Source organism: Gallus gallus, chromosome 2 (assembly GCF_016699485.2).
Source record: "Gallus gallus isolate bGalGal1 chromosome 2, bGalGal1.mat.broiler.GRCg7b, whole genome shotgun sequence".
Lineage (NCBI taxonomy): Eukaryota > Metazoa > Chordata > Aves > Galliformes > Phasianidae > Gallus > Gallus gallus.
The window spans coordinates 4,360,553-4,376,209 of record NC_052533.1 but is presented as its reverse complement, the minus strand read 5'-3'; the positions used below and the strand labels follow the sequence as shown (position 1 = coordinate 4,376,209).

Genomic DNA, 15,657 nt, shown 5'->3' with positions numbered 1-15,657 from the left:
AAGTCACAAAAATACTTGAAGCAGTCATGCTCTGGATCATAGCTATGCCCTTGCTGGCTGGCACTGTTATTTCCAAGAAGCCAGTTAACGTTGGGTCTCCATTTGTCAGTGATCTCTTGGCTGTAGAGAAGCCATTTCAGTCCGTACTTTTGTCAGTTACTTAATGGAGTGATCCATTGGTAATGTCATTTAGTAGGTGTTTGTAGTTAGTGTGATAATGCAGAGGCTTTTTGTATTCAGTTGGGAACCAACTGCAAAACAAGAGCCCCTTTTGAAAAGTGGAAAACATGATATTCAAATATACCCTGCAATGGGATCCAAGATAGTCATGGAAAGCATGGCATTATGAGGTAGTCTTTGTGAATGATGTTCCCTGTGGGAGAGTCCCACATTGCTGTTGGGGTTCAAAGGGCCTTACCCTAAAACCACTTCAGTTTGGGAAATAGCAGAGGTGCATTCATGGTTTGCCTGCTAAATCCACATTTGTAAGCATTCTGGCACAGCCTAGGCCTGCATAGGGCTGGCAGGAAGGGTACAGTCCCTCTGACCTCTGTGGTAGTGCTGGCCAGTTGGTTTCCTCACAGCCTGTTGCTTCATTTTTTTTCTGTCTAGTTAATACTACAAAAAGAAAAAAAAAAAAGAAGTACCTTTAAGTTTTGTATTAACTGTTGTTTATTTTCTCACTACTTTCCCCACGCATTTGTCACCCTGATTCCTGCTCACTCCTGTCCCCCGTCTCCTTTCAGCTATCTGAGGCCAGAAACAGCACAGGGAATATTCCTCAATTTCAAACGTCTTCTTGAGTTCAACCAAGGCAAGCTCCCTTTTGCTGCTGCTCAGATTGGAAACTCCTTCAGAAATGAGATCTCGCCCCGATCCGGCCTTATCAGAGTGAGGTATTGCAGATTTCCTCCTTCAGCAGCAGGGTGCCTTGGTGTGGGTGGCACCTCCCTTTTGTTCCATTGTTTGTACTGTGACTGTTTCACTTCAGAAGGTTCCTGATAACGTGCCTAGTGAGTCTTAGGGTTCATGGGCAAAGAACCCATTTACCTGAGGTTTTAACAATGGAGTTCTGTCTAGGATCTGTGAAATAGCTGTTCCATTAGAAACACCTCAATTAAACTCAGTTTTATCATGAAAACTTGGTGTTCACCATAAAGAAATCATATTAAAAGTAGTTGTGTTCTTTACAGGATGTACAGCTTTGTTTAATCATCACCATGTTTATTTTTAGACTAAAATCTGGAATCAAAATGTGATTGACCTTGCAGCAGTATTTGCTTGTCTCAATTCTGCAGATTCTGCAATTCTGAAGCTTATTACAGAGAGGAAGTGAGGAGATAACCTGACTCAAGACCTGTCTTTGTGTCCCGGCATCAGTCCAGCAGGGAAAGCTCAGGATTATTACTGAGAATTATTTTTGAAGCTTTCTATCTCAGGGTGAAAGTGATTACTGCACTCCTTTAAGGGTAATCACTGCATCTTAACTGAATTATTCTGAGCAGATGTTTCCTCTATCTAATTTGGAATGAAAACTTCGATGTACTGTTAGTGTGATTCTGCTGTACGCACAGACAGCGTGTGTTGTAAACTCAGTAACTGATTAATATGGTCCATAAATGTCACCAGCAGGCAGTGACATCATTAGCACTAAGGGAATGCTTTAGAGTTTTCTCAGACCTCCTGTTCTCTCCTGCACATCTGGAAATGAGTAACTTCTGTCATGGAAATACATTTTCAGTCAAATATAAATTACATGCTTGTGGCACATTTATAGGAGACTGTTTTTATGCTGCCGTAGCATATTACACTCTGATGCCTGTGATTTAAAGTTAATGATTACACAGAGGTTGCTTTTTTTTTAAGGTTTTTGCTAACATGCTTATTCATATGAAGTGATTTCAGTCAAGAAGGCTAAGAATCAGTTTGTGAGTATAGATGTATTAAAGACAAGTTCCTCAAACAGAATAGGCTGTACATCACTGCTGAATTTTCAAGACATGATCCCCTAACCTGACTCTTATAGGCACCTTGCATATGAGTTAAGGTTGCTGAACTACACAGTGGATTACTCTTCATTGACCCTACACAATAGCCTGGAAAAACAGCAAACTGTTTTGGGAAGGATTTCCAAAGGTGATGTTCTTTGGTTTGAATCACAGATAAACGTAGCCTAGATGTTTCTAAATGACACTGTGGGAAGTTTTACTGGGAATTTGGAGATGAAAGTAAAGCCAGTGTCAAGACTGGTACGTGTTCCACTCTATCCATTGCCTTGGCTATGGATTTATTTATATTTTTAAACCTCTGACTTTCTTGTGAGAGGCAAAAACACAATCATGTATTAAAAGGGTTGTGGCAGATGTACCCAAATACTTAATATAAATGGTTGATGTCTCCATTAGGGAATTCACCATGGCAGAAATTGAGCACTTTGTGGATCCCAGTGAGAAAAATCATCCCAAGTTTCAGAGCGTGGCAGATCTCAACATCCTCCTGTATTCTTCCAAGGCCCAGCTCAGTGGGCAGTCTGCCCATTTAATGCGTCTGGGAGATGCTGTTCAACAGGTAATGTTCCTCCTGTGAGCATGTAGAGCCTGTTCTTGTGACTGGTGCACTGGAGGCTGAATTATAAACTGTGGTGTTGATGCCAGTTGGGGTTTGCTCCCAGATTTAAGACTCAGTTCTCTCAGGTGCATTAGTGTGACTGAGATCTGATCATGGCCCTTTGTTATCATAGAGTCATTGAACAGCTTGGGTTGCAAGGGACCTTAAGGACCATGCAGTTCCAACCCCTTGCTGTGGGCAGGGATACCTTCCACCTGGATCATGTTGCTGAAAGTCCCCATCCAAGCTGGCCTCAAACACCTCCAGGGATGGATTAACAGTGATAAAAGCCTGCAGGTAGTGTTAGGATAGTGGTATCTATCACTTACCTATTTGGAATAGAGCAGTAAGGAGTTCTAATATTTGCCAAAAGATCAACAGTGGGAATCTAACAGTTGCTGACCCCAATGAGTATATGGCTTGCATGCTGGGGCTTCACTGTGTCATCTCCACGCGTGCAAACAATCAGTGAATGAGCTTATAAAACGAAAGCCCCAAACCACAAAAAAGCCTATTGTATTGGGACTGTAAACTGCAGAGAAGAGCTGTTGTGGGGTCCTGTTCCATAAATGGAATTCATGTGCAGTTTTGTAATACCAGTGAGTACAGTGAGGTCTCTTCAAGTAGGTGATCTTCATGGAGAACTAGTAATGAATCCTAGAGTGAGAACAACTTGATGTTTTCTTCAGGTGGAGCTTCTGGCAGTGTTATTAGTTGAATTTGAAAAGATGTAATAATGAGTTTCAGAGAGTACGTAGTATTTTGTCACAGGCAGCTGCAAGAACTTCTATTTGTAACATTCTTAAGATAAATCATGGCTTTACTTCCCTGGGAGTTAATATCTGTGATTTTTTTTTTTTCTTCCTGCTTTTGATTCTTTCAGGGCGTGATCAATAACTCCGTTCTTGGTTACTTCATTGGTAGAATCTACCTCTTCCTTACAAAGGTTGGTGTATCCCCTGACAAGCTGCGCTTCCGACAGCACATGGAGAATGAGATGGCTCATTATGCCTGTGACTGCTGGGATGCAGAGTCCAAAACATCGTATGTAAGTGAAAAATGGGAACAGCAAATAGTACTATTTGTTAGTTCTGTTGTTACTGTAGGAAGGTGGAGAGTCGGATGTTTCTGTCCAGCTCCATGTTATGTACACGGTTACCACAGTATAATCTGAATCACAAAGAACTTGAGGGGATAAGTCAGCTCCTTTCAGTGGGTTTGCACGATGCCTCCGAGCTGTTGGTGCTCATTTGTAGGTCCGTTCTTCAGACTCCTTTGCTAGATTCTGAAGTCACCTGTGAATTTTGTAGTGATGGAATTTCATCTGGAATGAAGTGAAACCAAGTCCTGGTGCTTTCCAAAAAGATGTAACCCCCTGTAAGAATGCTGGTCAGGGCTTTGTTTCCATGGAGGCATTATTCCAGGACTGATTCCTTCCTGCTAGAAATGTTTCTCTTCCTTTCCCATTTCCAAGGTGTGAGAAATCAGTTTATTCCTGCCAGCTCAGCTAGCTGGAGCTGAATGAATGATTTCCAAAGAGCACTTACCTTCCAGTTGAGTCACCAAGAGCTCTTCAGTTCAGGCCTCTTTGAGTGCTTTGTTTTTCTTTTATCTTGTTGACTGGATTTTGAAGAATGGTATATTTTTGTTGTTGTAGGTGAACCAGCAGTGAGCAGTTAGGGAGCAGACTTAAATTCATTTTAAATTCATTTAGAGAGCTTTTGGCTCTTTCAGTAAGTGTAAGCCAAAGTGTATCACTTGAAATGGCAGCTTTAGAAGAAATGCCTCAGAAGACATAGTAATTAGACAGTATCTATAATGAACAGTGAAATCGTTCCTCTCTTTAAGAGTACATAATCTATTTTTCTGACTTAGGAAGAGAAGAATTTATCTCAATCTTTTATTCTTCATATATGCTGAAGTGTATGTTTTTCGGTTGGCCTTTCCAAAGACTTTAGAATGTGTGCAGATTTTTGGAAGGTACCTAGAGAACTCTCCTATAAGGAAAGGTTGAGGGAACTGGGCTTGTTTAGCTTGGAGAAGAGAAGGCTCTGGGGAGACCTCATTGTGGCCTTCCAGTACTTGAAGGGAGCATATAAACAGGAGGGGGGAATGGCTGTTTATGAGGTTGAACAGTGATAGGACAAGGGGAAATGGTTTTAAACTGAGGCAGGGGAGATTTAGGTTAGATATTAGGAGGAAGTTTTTCACACAGAGGGTGGTGATGCACTGGAACAGGTTGCCCAAGGAGGTTGTGGATGCCCCATCCCTGGAGGCATTCAAGGCCAGGCTGGATGTGGCTCTGGGCAGCCTGGTCTGGTGGTTGGTGACCCTGCACATAGCAGGGGGTTGAAACTCGATGAGCATTGTGGTCCTTTTCAACCCAGGCCATTCTATGAAATATTCTATGAAATAATTCTAATGAAGAGCTGAAAGATTGAAAGGATTCTGCTGAGGTCTATGGGGTTAGTCTGTGACATTGCAGTGACCATTATGTGAGTGAATCCCATGCACGGCTTCTGTCAGAATAGCCAAACTGGGATCATGTCTTCGTGTGCCTGTAGTATCTGAGTGAGAGGATTGTATACTCTGGCCCCAGCCCCGAGCTATTAGCACAGCACTGTGCTCTGCCAAGTCATGTGGAAAACCTGGCCTTGAACACAGACACTGGTTAGATAACTGATCATTTCCTCTGGAAACAAACGGAATCATTCAAATGAAGGAGCAACTAGTGAGTGATGGCTGCTTGTTGTAATAGAGCTAACTATGTAGAAAAAAACAGTCATGGGAGAAGGGAGGGCTTAAGGGAAAATAAACATAAATTTGACGGTTAAGTGGACAAAAAAGTGTGTTAGTGAAAGCTTCCACTTTTGTTTTTTCAGGGTTGGATTGAGATTGTAGGCTGCGCTGATCGTTCCTGCTATGACCTCTCCTGCCATGCTCGTGCCACCAAAGTTCCTCTTATAGCTGAGAAGCTTCTCAAAGAACCTATATCCTTTCGGGATAAACCAGATTCTCTTATAAAGCAATTTGACAGTGGGGTGTCCTAGAGAACTATGCAGCTCTTTTTAAAGTTAAATCTGTTCATTTATCAGGGAACAGATTTAGCAGTTACAGATTTATCAGCATAGCTTTGGGAAATAACCTGCAAAGAATTGAGCGTGTGCTGGTGTCACTTGTGGGCAAAAGGGGATTTACTGTCCTGCTTGGCTTTTTTCCTTAACTACATCATACAAAACAGTTAACATTGTGCAGTTTGAGGCAAACAAGGGAGCCATTGGCAAAGCTTACAAGAAGGACGCAAAGGTGGTGATGGAGTACCTTTCCATGTGTGATGAGTGCTATGTCACTGAGATGGAGCAGCTGCTGAACGACAAAGGGTGAGCTGGCTGTGTGTGTGTGTCCTACCCTTCTCTGACACTTCTGCTGTGGGTTCCCAAAGTGCTGTTTGGTGAATTGGAGCCTCCTGAAGCCAGCTTTCTCATGAGAATAGGCTGGCTGGGTCACTTGAAATGTTTTAGTACTGTTCCTTCCACCAAGTCACTGCAAGTCATCCATCAACGTAAATCTGATGTTTGCACACGATTGTATATTCCTGGTATTCAAATATCTGCCTATTTGTATGGGAATGAGCTTCTGACTGCAGTGGAATTAACCCATAAAGAGGCACAGCTCAGTGAAATGGGACATGTTCACCATCTGCCCTACTCTGATTTCAAAACTGAGCAGGGCTGGCAGATAGTTTTAAAATTACACAGTTCTGAGAGTAATGGAACTGAAGATTTAGTTCAAGGAGGAACAGAGCTGGTGTGAGCATTCCCCAGTGTTTAGGGATACGCCTTAGCACTTGTTATGGTCTTTTTATGCATTGAGGCACCAATCTGTGTATCTTTCCTCAACCTGTCTACCTGCATTCCTCACGCATACAGGAATTTAAAATGTAAGAGATCTCAACAGCTGTCAGATGGACTGAAGCAGGCCAGCAGCTGTGTATGTCAAGGGTAAAATAAGAAAAAAAGGCATAACTGGCATAACTCTTTTTATAAGTATGCATTCAACAGGATGTACAGTCTGCAGCGAGTGCCTCTTCTTTTGTGCCTTTGGTTTTTTTTCCTTTGGTGTTTATTCTTCATTCTGAGATTCTTCCATTTCCTAATTGAGTTTGCTTCGGGCTCTTAACCACAACTAAGTTCGCTGTGATTATAGGAATGGTTGCTTTTAATTTATATGTTGTGATTTTTATTATTAACTTGAATTTATTTGAATGGTTATGCCACATGTTTCTTTGATCTCTGGGTTTTGCTTTGGCTTCTATGGTCTTCCTCTCGAAGTAAACCAAGTGATGCAGTTAAGGAAACACGACCTGTTTATTTCTTGCCGTAGCTTTTAAATGACCTTTTTTCCTTTGCAGGGAATTCACTGTTGAAACTGAAGGGAAAACTTTTACGTTAACAAAGGACATGGTTACTGTGAAGAGATTCCAGAAAACGTTACATGGTAAATGTTTGTCTTGTAGCTTGATCATCAGATATAAGATGCAGATCACAATACACTTTAAATGGGTTTGCAGGGTCCTGGTGGTGGTGGTCCCCATAGCACAGGAAAAACTTCAAATGCTATTTCCTTGAAATTTGTTAGTTTAAGGCAGCTGGAAAGCCTTCACTCAGCAGTGGGATTTCAGTACCCACAGGCCTGTTGCCTGGTCCTGCTCAGTAACCTGTTTCATAGACTTCAGGCTGTGTATTATATTCCTGCTGCTTTATTTGCATATTTAAGGGTTCGTAAGGGAGTGTTAGAACCAGCTGCTGTAGTGATGGAGAACCTGGGGAGGGTGAACAAACTCTGGGAGCCTCAATCTCCAAGTCCATTTCATTGTAACAGGTGGGTTGTGGCAGTCAGGTGATGGGGCTGTGGGCACAGCTCTCTGCTTACAGCTCCAGGTTTCACTCTGTTGCCTGCAGCCAGAAGTCTTCTGGCACCTGCCAGCTCACCGAGCTGTTACCAGTCTCACCAGGCTCTGGCAGTTGATGAGTCCAGTCATATCCTCTGGCAGTTGAAAATCATGTTTTGATCAGAGACTGCATCTCCACAGGGCTTTGATATGGGAAATAGGGTAGAATATTAACAAAATACATGTGGATTTAGTTCCTCAAAAAAGTCTTGTCTTTCTGGCCAGCTCTGTAAGCACCTCACCTGAGGGCATTTGGGAAGTTTTTGGCAGAGCTGGAGGCTGAGGGAGGTGTTTCCCCAGTTTGTACTGTAAGTAGTGGATCATCTTAGCTTTGGTTGGGAGTGTGATATGTGCTCCTAGGAAAGAGCAGAGCAATTCATAGCATCTGCGGGCTGTATTTGTTCTTGCAGACGGGCTCTTGAGATGTCCAGGTGCCTTTCAGTCTGCAAATGTTGATGCTGTGCCAAGCCTTGCCTCATCGTAACTTCTTTGAAGCTGCCCACTGAGCTCCTTCCTTGCTCGAGGGAGAAGGAGGAAGAAGCCTCTCTAAGTGATGAGTGGCAAGGGCTGGAGAGAATGACAGATGTATCATAAAGTAGTACATCATGTCTTCTGAGAATTTTTGCAAGCATGAGTAGTTGATCTTCATTCTTTCTCCCCTGTCCAGACACATTGGAGAATAGGGAGTAGAACAGCAATGCAGCAGGCAGTGAAAAACTCAAAAATGCAGAGGAAGTCTTTATTGGAATTGGAGTTGGATCTGAAACTCCATGCTTCTCTGCTCAGTCTGCTGGTGTTGGTAGGTGAAGATGAAGCGGACCACGGCTTGAGCATTACCCTGCCATCACCCAGCCTGTTTAATTGTTAGCACAGTGTTGGTCTCTGCTGAACAGCACTCTCCCAGACTGCCTGGGCATAGTTTGTGGCCTGGCACTGAGTGAGGACAGCTCCCAGTAAACAGTTTGGAGAAGGCTTTGCCTTTGTGTTGTGGGATAGTTTTCATCCACATGGATGTGTGCTGTGCTGTGCTATTCGTTCCTAGGGCCAGGGAAGGGAAGCAGACTTGTTATTTACAGCCTAAAGGCATTCTATACGTGAATCAAGTCCAGATTTTTTCTCCAGGTGTGTGTATTTAGAGCAGAAATGTTTAACCTTTCTTTTTCCATGTGCTTCGCTACATGTAATCAGAACTTCTGAACAGAAAGGCAGCTTCAGTGAACAGGTTTTTTTTTTTGTATAAATTCTTTAATGATGATGTGCATTCTTTTTGTGTTCCAGTGGAAGAAATCGTCCCAAATGTCATTGAACCCTCATTTGGTATTGGGAGGATCATGTACACAGTATTTGAGCACACATTCCGCATTCGAGAAGGAGACGAGCAGAGAACGGTGAGCTTTCCTGGGTCTGGGCCTCAGCCTAAAAGCACCTGCAGGCATCCACCTCTCCCTGCCATCCAGGAGAAGGGCTAAAATAAGGCTGCATTAATACACAGTAGAGATGAGGAAAACCCAAGCAGGCTGCTGAACTGCTGTTTTTGCCAGTGCACGTGTCATTTATACATGTGAACTGGGAGCATTTGGAGCATGTGCATGAGGCTCTCAGTATATTGCTGGCAAGAGGGAGGGAAATTCTTCTTTCTTGATTCACACTTGGCTGTCAGGGTCCCATCACTTAGAGAAAACACCTCTTCACTGTTTTATTTCCTCTCTCTTTGCTGCTTTTCCTGGCATCATACTTCTGTGCAGCAGCATGGACAGTAGACTGGCCGTTTCCTCAGTCCTCCCTGAGATGCAGCCTTCTGTAATTTTGGGCACCTGAGAATAACTGCATTCCTTTTTATCTCTGATGTGAGTGCAGAAACAAGATTCAGGAGCTCAGAATTAGGACACAGCTGACTTTCAGTCAGAAACTGCTCTTGACATCTAGGATATTGGACTGTAACTTCTCTCCCTTTTAAGTATCAATTTGCTTTCTGAAGAGCCTGGGCTGCTCTGTGTAATTATGTTAATTATGTTGTGTTTGCATTCCTCCTGTACCCTTTAAGTTCCTGCTGACTGTAAAAGTCAGGAAGGACTTTTTGGTCCCCTTGGCTCTTCCTTGTTTCCGAGGGTGTCTGTGGAGGGTTATGAAAACCTTTGAGCTGCATATATTCCCTGTGCGTGCCAAGTTTCTATGGGAATTAAACAGTGTGAGATGGGTGTTGTGAGAACTCTTCCCATTAGACTGTACAGAAGATTAAATCTCCTGGAGAGGCTGCTCTTACCCTTCACTTTTCTGTAATTCAGATGAGAATCACTTCCTCCAGAGAGGACTCTAGTAGATTTCTCTTTGGATGAGAGGTAACATTAGCTGTTAGGAGGGAAGGAGGACAGCTGGAGGAAATCAGTCTTTCTCTAGCAGTGTGAGGTGTTAGTGCTGGAACCCTGAATGCTAACAGCTTACAGAAGGATGGCTACTCCCAGTCACCCTGCCTGTAACCTCAGTCAGAGCTTATTCTCTCCCCTTAAGAATCTTCTCTAACTGTTAAACTTGTATTTATTTGTGCTTTTTCTTTTTTTTTTCCTTAGTTCTTCAGCTTCCCAGCTGTTGTAGCACCATTCAAGTGCTCCGTTCTTCCTCTCAGCCAGAATCAGGAATTCATGCCTTTTGTCAAAGAATTATGTAAGTGAAAAACAGCACCATGGGCCCAATGGTGATGTGCACTGGAGACAGAGGTTTATTCCTCAGTTCTGGAGGGGAAAAACAGTATTGGGTTCGTGTTGCTCTCACACATGCAAAGGGAAAGCCATTAAACTAACTAGCTTTGAATGTCTATGAGACTTTTCAGACTAGCCTCAAAAACAATCACCTCCTTGGCTTTCCCTGTGTTGGTTTACAGCATACGAGCCAATTACTTTTTTTCTATCAAAATTTCCACTTGTACCATCTAAAAGTAAATACATGGAGGATAGAAACACAGCCTACCTATCAGACAGTGTGTTTTTTGCTGTCTGTATGAGACTTCGCTGTGGACCTTGCCTCCCCATGCCAAGCCTGCCCCTGCACACATGTTAGGCTGGCTCATTCTTGTGTTAAAGCAAAGGTGTGGGACTGCAGTGACAGATTGAAGTCAGTGACCTTCCTGTTGGTGTTGCCCTTTGGGTGAGGGTCGAATGATGCAGTGTGAGTAGCAGCGTACTTGTGGAGTGGGTTTGAACTTGGAGTATTGGCAGGGACTGGAACTTTAATTCAAAATGAATTAACTTTAAATCAAAATGAGGACCTGTGATATTGCTTAAGACCAGGGACACACAGTGCCTCACTTCAGGTGGTGCTGTGAGGGTGTGGGAAGCCTCTGCTACAAATATGTTGCCTGCTGAGTATGTAACCAGTCCTGGTGATTTCCACCTTCTCTGCTTATTGCAGCTGAAGCACTCACCAGGAATGGCATTTCTCACAAGGTGGATGATTCCTCCGGATCCATCGGCCGACGCTATGCCAGGACTGATGAGGTTGGCGTGGCCTTTGGGATCACAATTGACTTTGACACCGTGAACCGAACGCCTCACACCGCCACGCTGAGGGACCGGGACTCGATGCGCCAGATCCGAGCTGAGGTAAAGGGCAGGCAGATGGGTTTTGCTGCAGCCAAATCGGTTTCTTGCAGGGTAAGGGAGATGTTTCTGATCCACCAGTATCTCTGGTCTACATGGGAGCTGTCTCCAAGTCTTTTAGCCAACGTAGCTGTTCTGAGAAATTCCCCAGGGAAGAGATTCAAACAGAAGATGCTGGCCTTGCTTCTGAAGTCGGGAGAGGCTTTCATTTTCCTGGAGTGCAGAGTTGGTGTTCTTAGAAAGCTGTGCTTCAGCCTGATTACACTGCTCTTTAGCTTGCTTTTTTTCTGAAAACCCTTACTTAGTTTTCAGGGCACTTCTGAATCCGCAGGCACCAAAAGCAAAAGAATTGTGCCTGCTGCATCCTGGCTGACAGAGCACAGTGCAAGCACAGTTCTTCAAAGCTTGCCTCCTGCTGGTCTTTTCTCTTCAGCAGCAGTCAAGCTGGTGAAATGTTGCCCTAAAGGCATGCTTGCCTTAAGCACACTCTGTTAAGGTGGTTGAAATGCAGAGACTGCAATAGCAAATCTCCTTACAGTAGTCTCATTGCCTGTGAGCAAGACCTCTTCTGTGCCTTTCTGCATTCCTGGTGGGAGCCAGGGAGAGTTTGGCTCCTTTAGCAGCAGGAGGCAGTGCTGAGCTTCCAGGCTCAGCTCTTCCAGCTCAGATCAGTGTAACAGGCCAAGTGTGCTCCTCAGAGCACCCCTCTGTCTCTGTATCCCCTGCATAACCCTTGCTGCTACATAGCATTGTCATCACCAATTTTCTGCCAATTTTCTGGTTTCTTTAGCTGACTCTTCCCAGTATTGCCCGTGCGCAGTGAGGAGCAATGAGAAGTCATCCAACAACTCCCTTGGTTCTGGTCTTAGAGTATATATGGCCTGGCAAAGCCTTGGCTTAAGGCATCTTCTGGATATGTGTATTGTTTTCTTTCCCTTTCAAAACTGTAACATAGCATTAAGAGGGATTAATCCTGCTGTGGCCCACAACAGTGACAATTTCTCTTTCCTCGTGTGTTACCCTGAGTAACTGAGCAGTCTGTGAGATGACACAGACTGTGATTTAAGCCATCCTATTAGCTAATGACGCTGGTGTGGTTTATTTCTTTTTGAATTACCCACATTCCCCAAATACCCAGCAGAACAAATAGATTCTGATAGGTTCATGTTCCGTTTGTGTCTGTGATTTGTCTGCAGGTCTCTGAACTTCCTGCCATAATCCGTGACCTGGCGAACGGTTATCTAACTTGGGCTGATGTGGAGGCCAAGTATCCACAATTTGAGGGACAACAGACTGGCAAAAAGGACACAATAGAGGAATAAAGAAAAGGAACTGAAATAATACCCCGTCACATGTCCACTTTTTACTGTTCATGTTAATATGAAATAAACTTATCGTGTATTATTCAAAGCTGCATTGTTTGTGCACACAGGGACTATTTGGTTGGTTTTTTTCTTTCCTCAATTGCTGCCTGAATTTAACTTTAAAAATAACTGCAGTTGAAGTAAAAGGTGTTATGAATAAAAAGGCCATTATATATGCCTGCTTCTCTGTGTTCGTGCAGCCTTGTGCTTTCTTCAGGAATGTAGTTGGTTTATTTGTTCCTCATACTGATGGTGGCCGTGGGTGTTGCAGGATTATTGCAGTCTCTCAAGGCCACACCACCCTGTCATCCATTCACTTCACTTTGGATGCCCATGCAAGATGCTGCTGGCCTCATTCATGAAGGGATGATGAAGATATCAGTCTTCTCACCACTTTTTGGTGCTTCTTGCAGCTACTATAAGAGATGGGGCTCAGTGACTTTTTTCTGTTGCAGGTGTTCAGTGATATTCTGCAGAATTGGGAGCATTTGCCTGCAGGTGAGCAAGATGAGTGGGAAATCCAGTTCTTGTTCTTGCTTGGCACGGGTTTGCTTGGCTGAGGGAATGAGCTGTAGGCTGAGATAGCTGGGGCTTTTCAGCCTGGAGAAGAGAAGGCTCCAAGGTGACTTGACAATAGCCTTCCAGTATGTAAAGGGGGGAAACGAGAAAGAAGGGGACAGACTTTAGCAGTGTTTGTGATGATAGGAAACAGGGAATGGTTTCAGACTAAAAGAAGGGAGATGGAGGCTGGATATAAGGAAAGTCTTATACAGTGAGGGTGGTGAGGTGTTGGAACAGGTCATTTCTAAGCCTACTCTCCTGCCCATGGAGAGGGCTCTCATACTGCTGTAGCAGGGATTTCCATCCTTGGGCTGAAAACCTCTTCAGAGAATAGGGAAGCTTTCAAAATTCCTAAAAAAATTACGCTGGAGCAAAGCAAATTTGGTCTTTCAATGGGAAGCATAACTGCAGGCTGCAGTTCACCTGCCTGCCCTTGCTTATCCGTATCTAGCAGCTGAACAGGAGGACTGATCCAAGTCTTGATGTAAAAAAGGCATCTGCTGCAGAAGCAGGACCAGAGCACTGCAGAGGGAGCACTTGTGCTGCTTCCCTGCTGCTGGGGTTTGCACCTCCATGCCAGCAGGTGCCATGTAACTGCTTTGAAGGAGAAACAAGAAGCACGGAAGCCTTCAGTGCAGCTGAGCAGGGTGCAGCCTTCAGCCAGCAGCACCCAGAAGAGGGTGCTGTCAGGCAGAGAATGGCAAGCACAGGGAAAGGGTTCTGTGTTAACTCTTGAGGTTCCCATTGCGCTGCAGCCCTGCTCCTCCAGCACAGCACTACTCTGGTGCTCTTTGCTAATTCAGTGGTTGGAAATACTGCCTAGGCCCGGGTATGGATGCGAGAAGAAAGCCTTAGGAATAGGGTGTGTTGTGGGGAGCACACAGTGGGGGTATGAGTGAGGTTGGCACCACCCCATCCCCATCCGCTCGTGGAGTGGGGGTGGGTCTGCCTGATTAAAGACAATTAATTTACAACGTGGATTGCTCAAGCTTCCTGGGCAGCCCCTGTGATCAGCGAGGTCTCAGGCATGATGTGGCTGAAATTTTAGGCAGGGATTATGAAGGGGGACCTCAGAAGTGCCTGTTTTGCTCTCCTGGTGGATGGGACACTGGGGAGGGGAGTGCAGCCCACGCCTTGCAAAAGTCCCCCTGGTCAAACAAGCCGGTGGGGAAGGGCTGATCCTGGCAGAGACACATCCTACAGATGTACTTTACAAATTCAGCTTAAACCTTTCCGATTCCTATCTTGGCTGTGACCTGTGGTTCACCCCCTGCACCAGATAAGCAGAGTTAAGTATTTATGAGCGGGCACTGCTGAATCTCAATCTAACTCCGCATCGCTCTGCTGCCCTCATTTCCATGTTCCGATCAGGTAACGCTCTGCTTTCTGCTGTAATCTGCAGCTATCTCCCTTGCGAGGGGGTGGGAGAGCACCGCTCATTCATGTCACGAAGCTGCGGGAGATGAAGAGCTCTGACAAAGCCGGTTGGTCCTCTTTAAGCTGTAGTTTCATAGAATCGCAGAATCGTTACGGTTGGAAAGGACCTCTAAGATCCTCAATTCCAACCCCAGCCCACCCCCACCATGCCCACCCCCACCATGCCCACCGACTGTGTCCCCAAGTGCCACATCTCCACATCCCTTGACCACCTCCGGGGACGGCGACCCATCTCAGTAGGTGCACAGATGGGCAGGAGTTGTGTCCCCCCTCTGCCATCCGGAGCCCTCAGTAATTTTCCAAATCCCACAGCCCCATCTGTAAAAATACAGTGGTGAAAAGGAAAGCCCGCAATTGATTCTTCTGCCTCTTGTGGGAAATCAGATATGAAATAATAAATATATATGACATCCTCCAGGCAAAATCCTGCTAGCCACTAATGCCTACAGATTAATTGTACTAATCCAGCACGGTCAAGGGGAGATGGTTGGCTACTTGACACTATTTTGGTCTCTCGCTTATGAAATTCCATCTCCGTGCTTGAAAGAAAAGTCTTTACATAACCGTAATCGCTCAGATAAGAAAAGGACTAAACTGTCCCGAAACATTTTATCTTCTGCACAGATGCTGCCTATGAATTTTGACATGATTAAATCACACGGCAACATAATATTTTGTACTGAATAACAAATGTCCCTCTGTAGGAGGGAAGGAATGAGACTGGACTGGGTTTTGGAGCAAAGAGAAGTGGGGATTGATGGTGGTGATGGCTGAATGATCTGGCAGCTCACGGTTACCACTTCATGTGCAGAAACCTCAGTCTCACACCTGCTGTGGGATGAGGTTGTTGGTGTCCTCCTCCCCAGGGGTACTCCTGTCCCGGGCTCCCATTTATTTGTTCTTCACATTGGGTCATCCCACTGAGTCATCCCATTTATCCATCCCATTGGGTCATCCCACTGAGTCATCCCATTTATCCATCCCATTGGGTCATCCCACTGAGTCATCCCATTTGTCCATGCCATTTGTTCATCTCATTTGTCCATCCCATTGGATACATCTCATTTGTCCATCCCATTGGATAATCTCACTGGATTATCCCATTTGTTCATCCCACTGCGTCATCCCACTGGGCTATCCTATT

The 15,657-nt window shown here is 44.7% G+C and overlaps 1 protein-coding gene across 3 annotated transcripts in view; it reads left to right on the top strand.

The window, feature by feature from the left end:
• Positions 1-12,708, top strand: part of GARS (glycyl-tRNA synthetase) — a 30,504-nt gene extending 17,796 nt beyond the window's left edge. For 2 of the 3 annotated variants that reach the window (XM_046925811.1, XM_046925816.1), the window contains exons 8-17: positions 747-896; positions 2,406-2,568; positions 3,491-3,655; positions 5,490-5,597; positions 5,842-5,987; positions 7,019-7,104; positions 8,837-8,946; positions 10,126-10,219; positions 10,964-11,154; positions 12,348-12,690. In XM_046925811.1, the coding sequence (XP_046781767.1) occupies positions 747-896; positions 2,406-2,568; positions 3,491-3,655; positions 5,490-5,597; positions 5,842-5,987; positions 7,019-7,104; positions 8,837-8,946; positions 10,126-10,219; positions 10,964-11,154; positions 12,348-12,473 (1,339 nt within the window). In that variant the 3' untranslated portion in view covers positions 12,474-12,690. Of the gene's footprint in view, positions 1-746; positions 897-2,405; positions 2,569-3,490; positions 3,656-5,489; positions 5,598-5,841; positions 5,988-7,018; positions 7,105-8,836; positions 8,947-10,125; positions 10,220-10,963; positions 11,155-12,347 lie in introns of all 3 variants that reach the window. The other variant, NM_001396375.1, reaches the window with a different exon arrangement.
• Positions 12,709-15,657: the final 2,949 nt, after the last annotated feature.